The sequence below is a fragment of the Chlorocebus sabaeus genome, chromosome 14 (genome assembly GCF_047675955.1).
Source record: "Chlorocebus sabaeus isolate Y175 chromosome 14, mChlSab1.0.hap1, whole genome shotgun sequence".
Classification (NCBI taxonomy): Eukaryota; Metazoa; Chordata; class Mammalia; order Primates; family Cercopithecidae; genus Chlorocebus; species Chlorocebus sabaeus.
The window spans coordinates 108,914,646-108,933,923 of NC_132917.1; the positions used below are offsets into that span (position 1 = coordinate 108,914,646).

Sequence of the window (19,278 nt, forward strand, 5' to 3'; positions counted from 1 at the left end):
GTCCGAAGCAATGGGAATGTCCTGTATCTCGATCTGGATGGTGGTTATGTGGGTGCATACAGAAGTATAAATTCATCAAGACATAAACTTACACTTTGTGCATTTGTCTGTATGTAAACTGTGCCTCAATATAAAAGAACTCGTTGCAATAATGGTCCTCAAACATTGCAGTCTAACCTCTCACAGAACAGAAACAGACCTGAGATTTAGGTAACTCTCTAAGTCAGTCTTGGAAGTTGGGATGGAATTCCCAGCTGGACTGTCCCAGCTGGCAACATGTGCACCTAACATGGGTACCTAGCATGTGATATGTCAATAGAAGCATGAGTCTGCTCCGGTCTGGGAAAGGTGTTTCTCCAAATCTCCATAGATAACCAAACCCAGAAGAGAGAATCACTTTCCTTTCTGTAGGGAGAGTAACTCCAGGTGAAGACAAGGAAGAAGGAAGGGAATTCCTGGAGACTTGCTCCAGCCATTCCTTCAATATTTCCTCTCAATTCCCCATCTCCATGGGCATCCACAGGACCAGGAAGTGACCTCCTGGACTTGGGCAGGCCCCTGGACGGGTGCCCCGTTGCTGTTCTTCCTCCTGGCAGTACGGAGGTGCAACCCCGCCAGAATCTCACCAGTAGAAAGAGTAAGGCCTACTGTGGCACAATGCTGAAGATTTTGTTCCAGTTCTACCCAGGAGCCATGCAAATTGTCTCTTTGTTTGCCTGAGCATATTTACCTGTAATGAATGACCAGAGCTCTGTGCCTAAAACACTGAATACATAAAGCCCGTGTGAATCTCGACTTTCATTTACTTTTTACTTTCCCCTGCTGGTGCCCAAGACCATGGCGGAAGGAATAGCTAAGGAGAAGGTGGAGGAGACAAGTGAGTTAGAATGGGGCTTGTTACCCCCAGAGGAATTTTCCCAAGTGAATGGAATCATTCTTCAAAAGAAAACATGCGATTTCTGGGATAAGATCTGGAACTTCCAAGCCAAGCCTGATGACCTGCTCATTGCTTCTTACCCCAAAGCAGGTATGTACATGGACATGAGAGGAGGGAAATAGAAGTTGGAGCATGTAACAGCGCCTTACGGGGTCATGTAGTAAAATCAAAGAGCAGAGGAAGGAAGTGTCCTTGTCTATAAATCAGACAGAATGGCAAAGGATCTAAGATTTTTCTATAAAACCATAGGGATTTTTTTAGAGATAGAGTAGTTGGTTTATCAAAAATACATAACTAGTCAAAGCCGATTTTTCAGGTTAAAAAAATCCATGTTATTCATTTTTTTCTTTCGTTCAACAATCACGTATCAAGAATCCTCTAAATGCCAGAGACTGGCACCAAACATAGTGATGGGTAAAACGTTCGTTATCTTTGCCTTGCAGGGATTTACAGTACAGTCGAGAGAAGAACATTAAATCATTAAACAAATCATTTCACAGATCTGTGATTACCTGTGATAAGACCTTAGAAAGAAATGTAGAGGGTGTAATGAGAGAACATTGGGGCTCCTAATTTAGATTAAGGAAGTAGTACTCTGAAATTCTGAGCTACTGTGATTATTACAAAGGGAATGTATTATCAGTTTGCTATGGGTATGAAACAAAGTACCACTAGCTCAGTGGCTTAAACAATGATACTTATTGTCTCACAGTTTGGGAGGCCAGAAGTGCAAAATCAAGATACCTGCAGGCTTGGTTTCTTTCGAGGGCTGTGAGGAAAGGCACTGTTCCAGGCCTCTCTCTTTGGGAGGTATATGGCATCTTCACATTCACATTGCACTCTCCATGTGTGCACATCTACCTCCAAATTCTGCCTTTTTGTATAGACATTAGTCATACTGGGTTAGAGCCATCCTAATAACATCATTTCTATTTGATTACCTCTATAAAGATTCTATCTCCATAAGGTCACATTCTGTGGTACTGTGGGTTAGAACTTCAACATATTAATTTGGGAAGCACACAAGTTAGCCCGTAACAGGGAGCATGGAGAGGAAGTGTTTGCATATGCAGACAGCAGCAGGAGGACTTACTGATAGATGATAAATGGCGGGTGAGGGAAAGAGAGGAGACAAGATTTGGGGATAAAATGATGACGTGGATGCCAGTGCCAAGCACTGAGTCAGGAAAGTCCAGAGAGGAACAGTACTGAGAGGGGCCAGGGCATCTATTAGGCAGTTGAATGAATTGAAGGGGGTCAAAAATGGACTGGGGAACACAGTATGTGTGTGTTGCCATTTCCAGATGAGAAAGAAAGTAGCTTGGACTAAGGGGGCAAGAGTACAAATGGTGAGTGAGAAAAAAAATTGAGATGTATTTTGGAGGTAAAATTACTTGAGATCTGAGAGAAAGGGCTGACTCCTGGGTGACTCTCTTCTGGCTTTATCAGCTGAGTGGCCCCTTGGGCTGGGATGGGAAAGCCTGGGGGAGGGAGAGGCATGGAGCCTGTGCAGGAGGTGGGCAGGTTAAACTACAGCTCAGTTTGGGACGTGTTAAGTTTGAGATGACCTTTAGACCACTAAGTGTTTATGTCAGGGGGGCTGTCAGATATAGAACACAGAGGGAAGCCCACTCTGGCTGGAGATATAACTGGAGTTGCTGTAGATAGTGAAATCTCAGGTTAAATGCCCTAAGGCAGAGCCTGAGGCAAGGATTCAGGTACATGTGATTTATTGGAAGGGTGCTCTTTAGGAAAAAAAAAACAGTAAGGGTATGTACAGGATAGGGAAGGGGAAGGGGCCAAGCAAAGATGTGGCATTGGGTAAAGCCTTGCTCTGATGTGGTTAGGGCAGGAGAGGAAGGAATGGAAGGATGGACACTTTCTCCATTAGGAGCCCCGCTTCAGAGGAGGACACTTCTCTAGCAAAGCAGGGAGCTGAAAGACATGAGCGGCCAACGCTCACAGCAGTGGAGGAGATAGGGGGTGCAAGAGGCTGGTACAGAAGATCTGATGAAGTCACCAAAAGTGTCTACTAAAGATGATGTTTAAAGCAGTGGGAATGAATGGAACCACACGGGAAGAAAGCATAGAGGAAAAAGAGGGCACAGGACCAAACCCCAAGAAGCTTCCTCACTTAGATGTTGAACAGAGAAGAAGCCAGAAGTGAGTGGTGTCCTGGCAGCCAATGGAGTGAATCTTCGAGCCAGAAAGATCTGAACTGAGTGCCTGTTTTGATCGAATTAATCACGTGGCTGTCAGATGGGCACTGCACTTGGTGCCTGTAAACAGCCCCAGCCACAGCCTGGAATGACTACTGGGTTTTCTTTCCTCAAGTTGTCAGTTCTATCAACATGGATTCTACTTGAATCTCCTGGTGGCAAGATTATCCCCTGAAAACTTGAACTGCCTTTTTTACAAAGCAAGTCAAGTTATCCAGGGTCACACTCTTAGTAACTTCCCTCTAGGATAACACTTATCAATGTAGAACAAGAAATACTGTGCTACAAGTGGGAAATAATTATGAAAAGAGAACTTCATTTGAGTGAGAAGTTCATCTCCCTGGGACTCATGAGAACTGAGTATTTTCCCAGCTCAAATCTGGAAAATGAGAAAGCACATTTTTTCTGAGACTAGCTACAGGGCACGACAGATACTCGAGACATGCAGGAAACAGCTGACCTGATGCTGCAGTGACTTCATCATTTATCCTCCAAACTAAGTCATCTGAGATAGAAAGAGACACTGTTGATAATTAATCTGGGACAACAGAATCAACCTGTATAGACCCGGGCAAGTTGGAAGGTTATGGTAACCCTATAAATCACAAGCCATCCCAGATGCTAGGTTCCAGGTCCCATCTACTACTTACCTACCTAAGTCAGCGTGTCCTGACCTGAAATCATGATCCTCACTCCCAAACCAGCCCCTTTTCTTCCCAGGAAGCAGATACTGAGTTGAAGATAAGTATGTGAGATGTTTATTAGGGAGTGCTCCTGGGATCACTCCCCCTGGAAGTGAAGGGAAGAAAGTAGGATTGTCTAGAGGGAGAAGTTGAGCTTCAACTCAGTCCCAGCAAAAAGCCTCATATGGGATGATCTGAAGCTGGGATGGCCCTGCAAAGTTGGTTCCATCCCAGTTGAAGAGAGGGGAACAGAGTGTCAGTCAGTCCCTGGATGGAAGATGTCCCAGGAAGGGACCTGGAGAAGGCTGAAGAGCTGGGGGGCATCTGCCAGCAGCATCCCCAACAGCTGGTGGAATACACAATTCCATTCGGAAGCAAAATCTGGGCTGTGTATCTGGCACCTTTTACAATCTCCATGAACAGCTGTAGAGCACAGCCCTTGCCACAGCTTGCCTGAGCTATGCCATGGCTTGCTGAATTGCCATTCAGGTCAACATCTGTGCCTGGAATTGCCACCTTGTAGGTGGAGTCCATGGAAAAGCAGACATCAGCACGTGCTGGAAACCAGGCCATAGTGGTGACTGAGAAGCATAATCTAGTGGAACTCAGCTCCCCAGGGGAAGAGGGGGACAGTTACTGGTGAGTACGAGTCATGATGCAAGGTGCCCTGTCTGCGGTCTGGGTTGGGAGCAAGTCTGGAATGTGAGGCAAGGAGGTCTGACAGAAGCCCTTGCATAGTGTGGACCAACCAAACAGGAATAGGGTCAGGGGCCACTGAGGGAGCCCAGGTTTCCTGAGATGCTCACAGCATCTACGACAGCAAAGTCAAGTACAAAGGTGGAGTCTGGAGGTAGAGGCACCCATGACTTCCTCTGAGAGGTTGCTGGCAAGCAAGGCCCAAATTCCATGCTCAGAGTTGAGGGGAAAAGCAGAGCTAGCCTATGTGGAGAAGGGCTCTCTGGAACTGTCAAAGTAGCCTGGATTCAGAATTATGACAGCACATCATCAGGAGACAACAAGGTTTGAAGACGAAGCCAGTGCTGACGCCAGAAGGGCAGAAAGAGAAATTAGTTTTAGTGCAGAGTAGGAACTGACCAGGAGCTGAGCAGCTGGCACAAGGGCACAGTCTAGAGGAGGAGCCAGAACCATGGCACTGCACCCAGGTACCTCCATCAGAGTACTAGGGAAAGGAGACCAGGATCACAGAAAACTGGCATGGGGGAGCCACAAGGAGAATGGCACCTTCTTCCCCAGGGCTTCCCCAAGCACGGTGGTCCCATCTATTCCAACTCTGGCCCTCAGGATATACACCAACACCATCGAAACATGAAGACACCTACTACTTCTTTAGTGCCTGTGACAAGCTGGATTCTGCCTATTTTCTCTTCCAACTCACGAAACCACGTGAGAATCATTAATGTGCATCAGGTTTATGTAATTCATCCGAAACCACCCGACTCATACATCATATACAGGAGTCGAGTCCATTTAACTCCACAGCCCCACAAACATCAAATCCATGCTTCCCCCAGAAAAACAGGACCAGGTCAGCCAAGGGTCCCAGAAGCCAAACAAGGATGCACTTTCTGAGGACAGACACTGTCTGGCCAGGGCCTAGTCCAAGGAAGCCCAGAATCAGGAAGGAGATCGCAGACAAGACCGTGAAGAAAAACAAATTTTACCCTCAAATGCAGCAAAGGTCATTTTTTCATTTATAAGGAGTTCACCTTTCTTGTAGAAGCCACTGTTTAACTTTTCTTTTTTTTTTTTTTGAAAGAGGAATTCATTCAATCTCATTTTTTCAGTTTGTGAATTATTTAAAATTCTTACTTTTCCTTCCTTTTCGTATTATCGACATTGTGTCAGTTCATTGGTTCTAAAAAAAATTTAAAAAAATTTTTTTAAAAGTAATCAAAGGAAGAGAAACTAGACTACTTATTAGCAGCCAGAGCTTTTAATGGTAAAAGTTAGGGTTTGGGAACTTCTGTGATTTTCTTCAAATGGAAATATTTTAAATAATCCCTGTTGTTACATACAATAGTTATTTGTATTATCATTTTATAGAAATACCAATGCATATTCAGATTTTTTAAGTACATCATTGGAGTACGAAAATAAAGAAGTCACATTTCTGCCCTTAACCTTTCTGGTGAGGAAAAGATAACCTTAATAGTTGGTTTTAAATCAATGTCATAGGCAACATAAGTGAGGTATTAACAGGCAAATTAATTTTTTATAGCATGTTTCTAAATTCTAAGTTGCAGAAAATCAATAATCAGTTCCTCAGATCTCTATTCTACTTTCTTTCAGGAACCACTTGGACACAGGAAATTGTAGATCTGATACAAAATGATGGAGACATTGAGAAAAGCAGGCGCACTTCCATTCAACTTCGACACCCTTTCCTGGAATGGATACGAATGACACACTGTGGTAAGTCTTCTGTTTACAAACTCACAGTCTTCGTATAAAGATGAACAATTCAAGAGTAAACAGTCTGAAAGTCGAACATATTCTGGTGGGGAAAAACTCCCATTAATCCCTAATTCTAAGTACTGGATGAAAAATAACTTTTCTTGTGCATGTGCAAATCTAGATAGATCCTTTCACCTAACGTATTTTGCTTCAACACTTAACAATAGAGAGGTATAAACTGTCTGTTAAACAAAGTGTTTAACCAGTTACAAGTGCCAAGCATTAGCTACACAGTTCTCACCCAACAGAGTCCCTGCTTGCTCATGTGGCACCCCCATGTCAGTGCCAAAGACGTCTGGCACCAAGAACCACAGATTCAAATTTGGGATGCACCATGCACATCCCATGAAAAAATAATAAGTGTCATAGTCATAGCTAAGACTTTCATAGTACACATCAGGTGCCAAGCATTATTATTTTTTTATATATATATACTTTAAGTTCTGGGGTACATGTGCAGAACGTGCAGGTTTGTTACATAGGTATACACGTGCCATGGTGATTTGCTGCACCCATCAACCCATCATCTACATTAGGTATTTCTCCTAATGCTATCCCTTCCCTAGCCCCCCCACCCACTGACAGGCCCCAGTGTGTGATGTTCCCCTCCATATGTCAATGTGTTCTCATTGTTCAACTCCCACTTATGAGAACATGCAGTGTTTTGTTTTCTGTTCTTGCGTTAGTTTGATGAGAATGATGGCTTCTAGCTTCATCCCTGTCCCTGCAAAGGACATAAACTCATCCTTTTTGTATTCCATGGTGTATATGTGCCACATTTCTTTATCCAGTCTATCATTGATGGGTATGTAAATGGCTGACATTATTCTAAAAACTTTTTGCATATTAACTCACTATTCTTCACAACTTGTGAGGTAGCTGCCAGGTTATATGTGAAGAAATTGAGATACAGAGGGATTATGATTGCTCAAGGTCCACAATTAACAGGTAGTAGACCCAAGATTTGGACCCAGGAATTCTGTTTCCTAAGTCCATGCTCTCAACCACTAAGCTATGCAGTGTGCGTGAATGTGTGTGTGTCTCCTATGTGGACTCCAGGTATAGGTATCTGAGGGATAGAGTGGAATTAAATAGTCCATGTTGGACCAGCATTGATACCTGGTCATCTTTAATTAGACTTTTTCTACAGAAATCAATTCTAGTTCCATCTGAACAACTGACTTGTGACCTCATCTTGGGAAATAAATGAACAAACTAATGGCCTAAAACCAAATCTTGCTCATTGTCTTCTCTCTCATTCCCTTTTTGTGGGAGGAGAGGTAGGGTGGGGGGAACTAGATGAACATGTGCCAGGTTTCCCAAACCGTTCATTTGGTGTCATACCAGTGTGCTTGAGAAAAATCACCAAAATGAGGGTTAAATATAATAGGGAACAGGTTTTGAAAAGTGTTCTAGTCCATACTAAGTGATCTTGGTTTTACCCTAGAGGCCATCTGTGGACATATTTTTGAGAGTCCTCAAGACCTCTACAACAATTTCTTAATTATGATTTTATTTTCATGGTAATTAAAAAATATAAAGTAAGCACATTCTAGGTCACCTGGATGATCACCATGTAACCAGAATTCCGCCAATGTGGTCTCATTGTCCTCGTTTGCATTGGTGCCAACAATCCCCTGTTGCCAAGTGGAACTGTGGTAATTTCTAAAGGCTAATGGGATGAGAAATGGAGAGGACACTTGACAGTGAATAATATACCAAATGAAGGCCAATGTAGCAAAGAATCAGAGGTACAAAAGGACATACAAAGTTCTAAGTACTAAAAAAAAAATAGGGAGAAATGGTTTCTTATCATTTAGGAGTGAAGAAGGCATAACATGGCACAAAACCCAGAAGTCATTACGAAAAAACTGATAAGATCAATTACATAAAAATTAAAACTTTTTTTTAAATTAAAGAATAAGCCAGGAAAATTTTTGCAGGGATTGACCAGGCTAATGCAATGCCTTCTCCAAGGACCCTGAAAACCCATCTTCCTGTACAACTACTGCCTCCATCCTTCTGGGAGGAAAACTGTAAGGTAAGCTTAAAGCAAAGTATTCAGAGACAAATTTTCCTCATGAGAACATAGGGAGCAGTTTATTGTGTCATAACCATTGCCCAGCCATCCCTACAGTGTGTCTGCCAGGAGCAGATTATAGAACCTACTATCATCTTCTATGTTCTTAATCTCTCATTGATAAGGATGTGCTTAGCATACACCTATATCAAGAAGAGGGAGAGGATAAACATATACTAGGCTCATTTCTTAGCATCTTAGCCCCTTAATAATGCTATAAGGTGGAGGTATCTGAGCACATTGTAGCTCAGAGGTGTTTCATAACTTGTCCAATGACAAACACATGGAAGGTGGAAGAGATGGGCTGCAAATCCACCTCTTCATTACCCGACAGCCCATGCTCTTTCTGTTACTCTACACCACCTACTCTGTGCCTCCTATAACCACAGAAGTCTTCCAAAGCTTCTATGTAGTTGGCCTCCCACCAGTCTTAAGGTAATGAGTATTTAAATGATCAGAAAGTGGCACTGAAGGAATCTTAAAAACTACATGCACTACTGTCCTCTCACTTTATCTCATTTGTAGCTCAACTGTCTCTTGCAAACATCCAAAAGTGCCTACAAGCTGCAAACCCTCGTCATTCTGAGACCTGATGAAAGTCAAATTTTTGTAAACATCAAATTTATCTTCCATATTGAAGCCTACAGGGGTGCAGATGCATTTTCATGTATGTCTTAAATTGGTCACTAAGGAATATTTTTAACTCTTTCAGAGCACCAAGAGACCATTTATTGCCTCCCTCTAGAGGGAGGGTCTATAAATGGCCTTGGCACTAAGCCAAAGCAGTCCCCACCTTCCCTTTCCATGTGGCGTTCTGTTCCCTCTGACAGCTTGTCAAGATCCACACCTTTACTGTCTCTGGTTCTCCAGAGCACATCCAGGGTCTTACTCACTCTACCTTACTGACCCTAGTGGATCTTCCTATGTAGATCTGGAGTCTGGGGGCAGGGGTGGCTGAATGACTGAAAGCAAATGGAAATATATTGTTAGCACAGATAGAGCCAGGCCTGGGCTAGGAGTGTCAGTAAAATAAGAATAACTAGAACAGCAATCTAGCAAGTACCAAAAGCATGCTCAGGTACCTCCACCTTATCGCATTATTAAGAGGCTTAGAGGCTCAGAACTGAGCTTAGTAGATGTTGGTCCTCTCTTCTCAAAGTGGGTATATATTGAGCCCACCCTTATCAATGAGAGATTAAGAACCAGGAAAGCTGTCATGGGAGCAGTAAGTGGGGAGTACAAAACTTCTTGACAAGGAGGGTCAACAAAAGTGACAGAGGAGTCAGGGCATGAGGAACAGACATAAATTTGTTAAGAGATAAGAGAGGCAAGGACATTCCATGTTACTGAAAGAGCAGAAGCCAAGACTTAAGAAAATAGGTCCAAAGCCAGAAAAGAGGCATGAGAGTTGGAAAGGAGCCAGAGATGCCCTGTTGCCCAGCCTTGCCTGCTAAGATGTTTGGACTTAACCTGTAGGCTACTTGGATCCCACTGAAGAATGTGAAGTGAACAAGGAAGTGACATGATCCCATTTACATTTTAGAAAGCTCCCCTGGGGGATGTGGTGGTGTGGAGGGGTGAACAGAACTGGGGCAAGACTGAAAACAGGATATCAGTGAGGAGATGGTGGCAATAGTCCAGGAAAAGAATTTAAAAGGCTTGGGTTAAGGCAGAGGCAGTGAGAAAATGAATTCCAAATGTAACAACAACAACAGAAGATCTCTCAAGGACTGGCTATAGAAGACATGGAAAAAGAAGCATCTCATATCATTTTGTCATTGTAACTGTTGATGGTGGTACCATTAATGGAAAGAGATCATAAAAGAGAAGCAGTTAGTTTGTGTGAAGATGGATTGAATTTTGAACCCATCGAGTCTAAAACGCATGCAGAACATTCAGGTAGGGATACAGATACATGAGTCTCTAGCTCAGGAGACAGACATGTACTAGAAACAAATTTGTGAGTCATAAACATATGAAATTTATCACAATAGAAACAGATAACAAAAAAAAAAACAGAAAAAATAAATATAGTGAAAATAAAAGTAGGCCCTAGGCAGAGCACTAAAGAAGGCCAACAATTAAAGATTTCAAACTTTTAGTGATCATAAACTCCATCGAGAATCTACAGAAAGTTGTGACTCCACTCCTGACAAAGTGCACATCTATAAAAAAATTTTGCATACACTTTTAGAGAGAGAGACAGACCTCTTGAAGGTCATCATTTTAAGACACTCTGATTTAAGAGCAAAATGGCAGAGCAGGACACACTAAAGAAGGACAACCAGAAATATTATAGGACAACCACGAAATCAGCACTACCACAGAAGAAGGGAAGGTAAGTGTGACTGGGGAAGAATGAGCAAAGGGAATCAGAGGGTGAGATTACACAGACCCTGACCACCAAGTTGAGAACTTTGAACTTAATCATAAGAACAATGTACAGAAATTGAGAAGTTTTACACAAGGAAGCAACATCATCTGATTTGCATTTTTATAAGATCATTCTGGCTGCTGGATGATGAGTGGAAGAGAACAAAGATGCATTTATGACCTTTAGGACATGGTTACCAGAACACATATGCTCTGCACACTGAATGCCCAATTTCTAACTTGTCCTATCGTTTATTTTGTTTCTTCTCATCACTTTAGATAATCTATGTGGCCAGAAATCCCAAGGATAATCTGGTGTCCTACTACCATTTTCAAAGGATGAACAAAGCACTCCCTGACCCGGGAAGCTGGGATGAGTACTTCGAAACATTCCTGGCAGGCAACGGTGAGCCAAGTGCATGAAACCAGCCTTCACCTATATCTGCAGAGGATAAGTTTTCCCCATCAAATTCTCCTTCTTGGGAAATAAAATTCATCCATAGAAGGGGCTCAGATTTTCTTGGAGGGAAGGACTAGAGGCCACATCCTGAGATGTGGCATAGCCCTGGGCTGTAGTCTGTGGTCAGTGGATTTGCTTCCAATTGCAATATATCCTCTGAAGGAAGTCAAACCAGTATTACAGGCAAGCCAGCTATAAGAGAAGGTCCCAACTCTAAGCCTATGTTAAATGTTTTACATGCCTTAACTTGTTTAATCTTTAGAACAACCTCATAAGCTTGGTAAGAATATTCATCATTTGTAGGTGATGAAACTGAGGCTCAGTGAGTTTGAGTAACTTGCCTATGATTACCCTGTTAGCGAGAGCAGTGGCTAGAATTTGAACATAGGCAGGTTTAGTTAAGCTCAAACCCTGTATGCTTGGCAGTTGAAGTCTTGACTGGCTGGTAACCATGTCCAATTGCCTACATGTTCAACTGGAAAGAAAGAAAAGGTTTAGTGTGCATGCAAGTTTTCCAATCACAACCATCATTTGAATTGGTGGTGCAGTGGTGGCCCCTGACACTGCAGGCTCACAAACTGTCATGTGCAAAAATGTATGATCTTTCAATCATGCTTCTAGTGTCAAAACTGAGTCTTCACAAGTTTCTTGATGTTTTTCTAAGTCTCAAATGCTGCTATATCTTTTAATACATCAACTGTTCTCCTAAAGAAGCCTAAAGAGTATGAAAAGGTGATGAGATTATTGAAGCTGGAAATTCATTTCATTCTTTCATGGAAATTCATTACACTATTTCCTCTACTCTTGCATATATTTGAATACTTTCATAATTAAAATATTTCTCAAACGTTTTCAAAAATGGTAATTTAAGGAAGCTTTACAAGGTTATACTTTTGGGGAAGTACAATATAAATGTAACATCAAACTGGTTTGCACCATGAAGTTGAATTGACAGCTTTGCAGGATTAAAACCTAAATATTTGCACCAAACCACTTTTTATTATTCAAGTTCAAAATTTATAACTGAAACACCTTTGCTAATTATTTATATAGTCCTATGGAGAAAAAACTGCCTTGTCACCTATATTTTTTTCTCTAAAATAATTATAAATAAATGTAATAAAGTAGTCCTTTCCATTAGTAACAAACCACCAGTAATGCAGGAAAATATGATAACTTTGATTGCCATTTGACTTTCATAATCTTAAATGACAAAAATTATTATTATTATTATTATTATTATTATTATTATTATTATAGTCTTCTCCTTATGAGATATACTTTGAAAATGATCCATTGTACCCCAAGGTAGTTTCACTTGTTGAATGTCTCCAGTAAATTTCCTTGTAGGTGTTCTAACAATGATGTCAGAATGTCTTTGGACAAAGAGTGATCCCTAAGAAAGTGACCTCATTGACAAGTTGAGACATTGGGCTTGTGCGGGGCCAGGACTGGGCTGATGTAGATGACTGTTCCTAAATCAGAGAGCTGAGAGGATAGTTCCAACTCCTTGCCCTGCATCAGGCAAGTTGCACACCAGAGAAGAGAAGCACTGACATCAAACACAGCCTTAGGGCTACTCCTCTACACACACACACACACACACACACACACACACAGAGAGAGAGAGAGAGAGAGAGAGAGAAACTCCTGAAGAAGCATCTTCAGGGCCAATAGCATGGAACATGGGTAGAAGGAATCAAGAATAAGAAGTAGAACAGTAGCAGCTCCCTCTATTTATGAGGGGGACTACCATGCTGAGGTATTTCACCCAGCTGGAGTAGCACAAGTGCTTTCTGCCAAAGTGCAGATAGACTGGCCCTAGGTCTCGGTCATCTACCCATACAGCTTGTCCTGATCTAAGCAGGTTCCTGCAGCATAGGATTCTCAGTAATTAAACTGACACAGCCCTATACAGAAGAGAATGTCTGGTCACCCTATGACTACATTGCATGCCAGAAGAGAGAAATGGGTTGAACAGATACTCCCTAATGATTGGAAGCTATCACTGGGAGTGGGACCGAAGTGCTCTTAGACATCCTAGTATCAAAGAGACTTTTAGACACATCCTACCTAATCTTTACACTGTGTGAATGAAACATAAGAAAGGCAAATTTTGGCAGAAGGGATAATATAATAGAAGAAAGGGGAAAATATTACCAAATTTTTTACTTAAATTTTCAAATGACTTTTGTTGAGTAGCTACTATGTGTCAGACACTTACTATTATACTTTGTCCTAGGCACTACCAGACTAATGCTTTTATATGTCTTAGCATTGGCCCATACTATTATTTCTCCCACCTTAAAATAACATTTAAAAACCACTCTGTTGACCCTACCTCCCCAATCCCAGTTACCTCCCCCATCTTTCCCTCCATTTACTGCAAACACCCTGTAGCACTGGCTGACACTGTTATCCTCAGTTTCTCTCCCAACACCACCAAACCTGTCCTGCCAGGGTCACCATGACTTCCACATCACTAAATCCAATGATCAATACTCTGTCCTCGTCTCATTTAATCCATCAACATTATCTAACACAATTGGTCATACTCTCTCTTCCTTGAAAAGATTTCTTATTGGCTCCCAGGACCCCACCCTCCCCTGACATTCCTCCTACGTCTCTGTTCCTTCTCAGTCTCCTTTGCTGGTTTCTCTTTATCTCCCAGATGTCTACAGTTGGCTCCTTTCTCTCTTCTACCTACATCATTCCTTGCTCAATATCACTCACTTTGTGGTTTCAGATGTCACCTGTCTGCTGATGACTCCAAGATTTGCACTAGTCCTGGCCTTGGCCATGGGCTCCAGGTGCAGAGACCCAGCTGCCTTACCAGCGTCTCCACCGGGATGTGCACAGGGCATCTTAGACTTCATGTGTCCAAATCTTAACTCCTGCCTCTCCTACCAGAACCTGCTTTTCCTTCAGCCTCTCCTTCTTGTTAATTGTGACTCTCTCCCTTAAATTACTCAGGCCTAAAATCTTGATCTTATCTTGAGCTTCTTTGTTTTTCATATACCCCATCCAGCCCCCGAAAGAAAAACCTCACGAGAAAATCTGTCAACGCTAAGTGTGATTAGATTGCACACTTCCGGAAGTGCGAGGAATGCTCAGATTCTGGACTTAGTTTGGTCCAAAGTATCATCAGATTTTCCCTGGATGAACGAAACAGCCTCTGCCCCTACTTTTGCCCTTGCCAACCTACACTCTACTCTCAACAAAGAAACCAGAGAGATTCTACTAAAAGGGAAGTCAGACCATGCAACTCCTCTATCGGAAGCCCACGACTGGCATCCCATCTCACTCAGAGTAAAGTCAGAGTACTCAGGGCATCGCACAGGCCCACAGGGCCAGGCCTCACACTTCTTGCATCTCTCCCCACTCCCCTGGCCTCACTCACTCTGTCCTGGTTCCCCAGGCACACCCAGAACCTCCTACCCAGTGCCTCCCCTGGCTGTAACCTCTGCCCAGCAGGGCTCCTCCATTCTCTTTTTTCAGGGTTGTGCTCAATAATCCCTTCTTCTGACCAGCCTACCTAACTGTCAGCCTCCTATGCACTCTCAACGTTTTCCCTCTCCTTCCCTGGTTATTTGTTTTGTTATTTGGGTTATTTGTATTGCTAAGCACACACTGTGTTCTAGCATTCTGCATATTTCACATCTATCTCTTTTGTCTCCCCCATAAAATGTACTTCCAAAAGCAGGGCTTTCTGCCTATCTTGTGTGCGCTGCTCTGTCTCTAATACCTAGGACAGTGCTGAGCACACAGTAGATGTTACAGAATACATTTAAACAAACATTACCCTACAAGATAGTTACTATTACTAACCTCCCTTCAGAAGATTGTTTTTAAAAAGCACAGGCTCCGAAAGGTTAAGTAACTTGCCCAGGGTCATGCAGCTCTAAGGGTCAAAGCTAAGATTCAAGCCTAAGAGGTTCTGGAGACTAAGAGAGTAATCTTGCCAGCTTCCAAAAGGAAGAAAAGTTGTGCTGAAACAGAGGCAGGAAGTGTGATAAGTAAGTTCTCCTGATCACATCTTCCATTTGTATCTTATGGAAACAGCTTAATTTTTTTCCCTGGGTTTTTCTACTCTCAGCTTCCCATGGCCCAAATATGTATGTGTCTTTCTTTCAGTGGTATGGGGGTCCTGGTTCGACCATGTGAAAGGCTGGTGGAAGAAGAAAGACAGTCACCCCATTCTTTATCTTTTCTATGAAGATATGATGAAAGTAAGAATAATATTTGAATTTTAATTTCACAGTATTTTGTCTCAGAGTTAGAGCTCCATGGTAGAAGAGAAGGCAAGTCATACTTGAAAGTTTATCTATGCAAAATATTTTGCATGTCAACTCCAACTTCTCCAACCACCTTGCCATGTAGCATACCAAATTCCAAACAAAATACCTTATATATGGTTTTCCATAGCAGGCAGCCTGCTTCCTCCTGCAGTCTCACTGCACTCTAGAGTCGATTCCTACCTCATCCAAAAGCATAGAAGACGTGTCCTTTTTGAGCCAGTTTTCTTCCTCTCTAGGTCTCTAGATTCCTCCTTCCAAAATCTCTACCTCCCACCATAACTTGCTCTGACTTCTGAGGAAAAGAATTAAGAACCCTAACAGGAAAGAACTAGTGAGGAAGAATATAGCTGATTTGATTTGGATGCTTTCTTAAAATACTAAAATTTTGTCATTTGAAACAAAAGATCCTCATCAGCAACATATTTTGCATGTGCAATTCCTGATTCAAATCTATCTCATAAGTTTCTATGTAAAATAAATAGTTATGGCACAGTGTTCCTGACTTGTCTCCAAGCCTTGATTTAGGACTGGATTCAATAACCAACTTGTGTCCTTCACTGACCATGGCTTCTATTTCCTCTTTCTTCTCTGGGTAGACAGAATCCTGGCTTCTTTCTTTCCTTCTATCTATTCAGGTAGTGTCAAAGTTCCTCTTTCTGTTTGTCCTTGCTCTATACAGCTTTGTAGGTGCTAGCACAGCCCTCACCTCCCTCAGCCCTGTGTCTGTGCCAGGGAGCAAAGGAGCAGCACGGGCTGGGCAAGCTAGGCAAGAAGGACAGACATGTGATAGAACTGCTAGTGAGGAGAGAGGAGGCCTGCAAGGCAAGCCTGGAGATCTCCAAACCAGGTGACTCTCACACCAAACTGAACCCCTCCTCTTCACTTCTGGTTGAGGTGGGAACTTATCTCAGAGAGTAAGGGCTTTTGTGAGCTCTATCTGCCAAGAGGTCTTCCCAGGAGGCCCACAGTCAGGAATAAGCTCAGATGTAGAGTCAGGAGACATCAAAAGCAGCAACAGAGACAAAACGGCACCATGCTGCTTTTGTGCCATGCCAGAGCAGTGAGGATGCCATATATTTTTGTTTCTCCAATCAGAAGGAGGAAATACAGCTTGCTTATTTTGAAAGATACCCACCTCTTCTCCCAAGTACCTTCTTTTTTTATTTACTTATTACTATTATTATTTCAATAGTTTTGGGGAAACACATGTGTTCAGTTACATGGATAAGTTCTCTATGTGTGATTTCTGAGATTTTGGTGCACCCATCACCCAAGCAGGGTACACTGCACCCAATGTGTAATCTTCTATCCCTCACCTCCTCCCACCCTTCTGCCCAAGTCCCCATAGTCCTTTATATCATTCTTATGCCTTTGCATCCTCATAGTTTAGCTCCCTCTTATAAGTGAGAACACACCATGTTTGATTTTTCATTCCTGAGTTACTTTTAATGGTCTCCAGGCCGGGCACGGTGGCTCACGCCTGTAATCCCAGCACTTTCAGAGGCTGAGGCACGCAGATCACGATGACAGGAGATTGAGACCATCCTGGCTAGCACTGTGAAACCTCGTCTCTATGAAAAATACAAAAAATTAGCCAGGCGTGGTGATAGGCGCCTGTAGTCCCAGCTACTCAGGAAGCTGAGGCGGGAGGATGGTGTGAAGCCCGAAAGGTGGAACTTAAAGCGAGCCAAAATCGCGCCACTGCACTCCAGCCTGGGCAACAGAGTGAGACTCCGTCTCAAAATATAAATAAATAAATAAAAAGGAATAATGGTCTCCAACTGCATCCAGGTTGCTGTGAATACCATTACTTCATTCCTGTTTATAGCTGAGTAGTATTCCATGATATATACATCACATTTATCCACTCATTGGTTGATAAGCATTTAGGATTTTCCATATTTTTGCAGTTGCAAATTGTGCTGTTATAAACATGCATGTGCAAGTGTCTTTTTCATATAATGACTTCATTTCCTCTGGGTAGATATCCAGTAGAGTTTTACTAGTTTGCTGAATCAACTGGTAGCTCTACTTTTAGTTCTTTAAGGACTCCCCATACTGTCTTCCATAGTGGTTGCACTAGTTTACATTCACACCAGCAGTGTAAAACTATTTCCTTTGTACCATATCCATGCCAACATCTATCATTTTTTAATTTTTTAATCATGGTCATTCTTGCAGGAATAAGGTGGTATCACATTGTGATTTTGATTTGCATTTCCCTGATAATTACTGATGTGCATTTTCATATGTTGGTTGGCCATGTGTATATCTTATTTTGAGAATTGTCTATTCATGTCCTTAGACCACTTTTTGATGGGTTTGTTTCTTCTTGTTGATTTGAGTTCCTTATAAATTCTGGATATTACTCCTGTATCAGATGCATAGTTTGTTAATATTTTCTCCCACACTGAGGGTTGTCTGTTAACTCTGCTGATTATTTCTTTTGCTGTGCAGAAGCTTTTTAGTTTAATTAATTCCCATCTATTTATCTTTGTTTTTGTTGTGTTTGCTTCTGGGGTGTCTTGGCCATAAACTCTTTGCCTAGGCCAATGTCTAGAAGAGATTTTCCAGTGTTATCTTCTAGAATTTTTATGGTTTCAGGTCTTAGATTTAAGTCTTTGATCCATCTTGAGTCGATTTTTGTATAAGGTTAAAAATGAGAATCCAGTTTCATTCTTCTATATGTGGCTTGCCAATTATCCCAGCATCATTTGTTGAATCGGATGTCTTTTCCCCACTTTATGTTTTTGTTTGCCTTGTCAAAGGCCAGTTGGCTGTGAGTATTTCACTTTATTTCTGAGTTTTCTATTCTGTTCCATTGGTCTATGTGCCTGTTTTTATACAAGTACCATGCTGTTTTGGTAACTATAGCTTTGCAGTATAGTTTAAAGTTGGGTAATGTGATGCCTCCAGATATGTTCTTTTTGCTTAGGCTTGCTTTGTCTATGCAAGCTCCTTTTTTGTTCCGTATAAGTTTTACAATTGTTTTTTCTAGTTCTGTATAAAATAATGACAGTTGGGCGTAGACACTCATGCCTATAATCCCAACACTTTGGGAGGCCGAGGTGGGTCAGGAGTTCAAGACCAACCTGGTCAACATGGTGAAACCCCATCTCTACTAAAAATACAAAATTAGCTGGCCATGGTGGCACATACCTGTAATCCCAGCTACTCGAGAGGCTGAGGCAAGAGAATCACTTGAACCCGGGAGGTGGAGGTTGCGGTGAGCCAAGATCATGCCATTGCACTCCAGCCTAGACAAGAGCGAGACTCTGTCTCGAAAAAAAAAAAAAAAAAAAAAAAAAAAAAAAAAAGATATTTTGATGGGAATTGCATTGAATTTATAGATTGCTTTTGGCAGTATGGTCATTTTCACAATATTGATCCTACCCATCCATCAGCATGGGGTGTGCTTCTATTTGTTTGTGTCATCTATGATTTCTTTCAGAAGTTTTTTGTAGTTTTCCTTGTAGAGATATTTCACCTCTTTGATTAGGCATATTACTAAGTGTTTTATTTTTTGCAGCTATTGTAAAGGGGGTTGAGTTCTTGATTTGATTCTCAGCTTGGTCACTGTTGGTGTATAGCAGTGCTACTCATTTGTGTACATTGATTTTGTATTCTGAAACTTTACTGAATTCATTCGTCAGATCTAGGAGCTTTTTGGATGAGTCTTTAGGGTTTTCTAGGTATGCAGTCATGTTCCTGGAAAACAGCAACATTTTGACTTCCTCTTTACCAATGTGGATG

At 42.0% G+C, this 19,278-nt stretch overlaps 1 protein-coding gene across 1 annotated transcript in view; it reads left to right on the forward strand.

Annotated features, from left to right (window-relative positions):
- Positions 1–831: 831 nt before the first annotated feature.
- Positions 832–19,278, forward strand: part of LOC119625950 (sulfotransferase 1C4-like) — a 30,165-nt gene continuing 11,718 nt past the window's right edge. Inside the window, exons 1-5 of the mRNA XM_038004283.2 lie at positions 832–1,027; positions 6,150–6,272; positions 8,258–8,355; positions 11,047–11,173; positions 15,362–15,456. Coding sequence (XP_037860211.2) covers positions 838–1,027; positions 6,150–6,272; positions 8,258–8,355; positions 11,047–11,173; positions 15,362–15,456 — 633 coding nt within the window. The 5' untranslated portion in view covers positions 832–837. The remainder of the gene's footprint in view (positions 1,028–6,149; positions 6,273–8,257; positions 8,356–11,046; positions 11,174–15,361; positions 15,457–19,278) is intronic.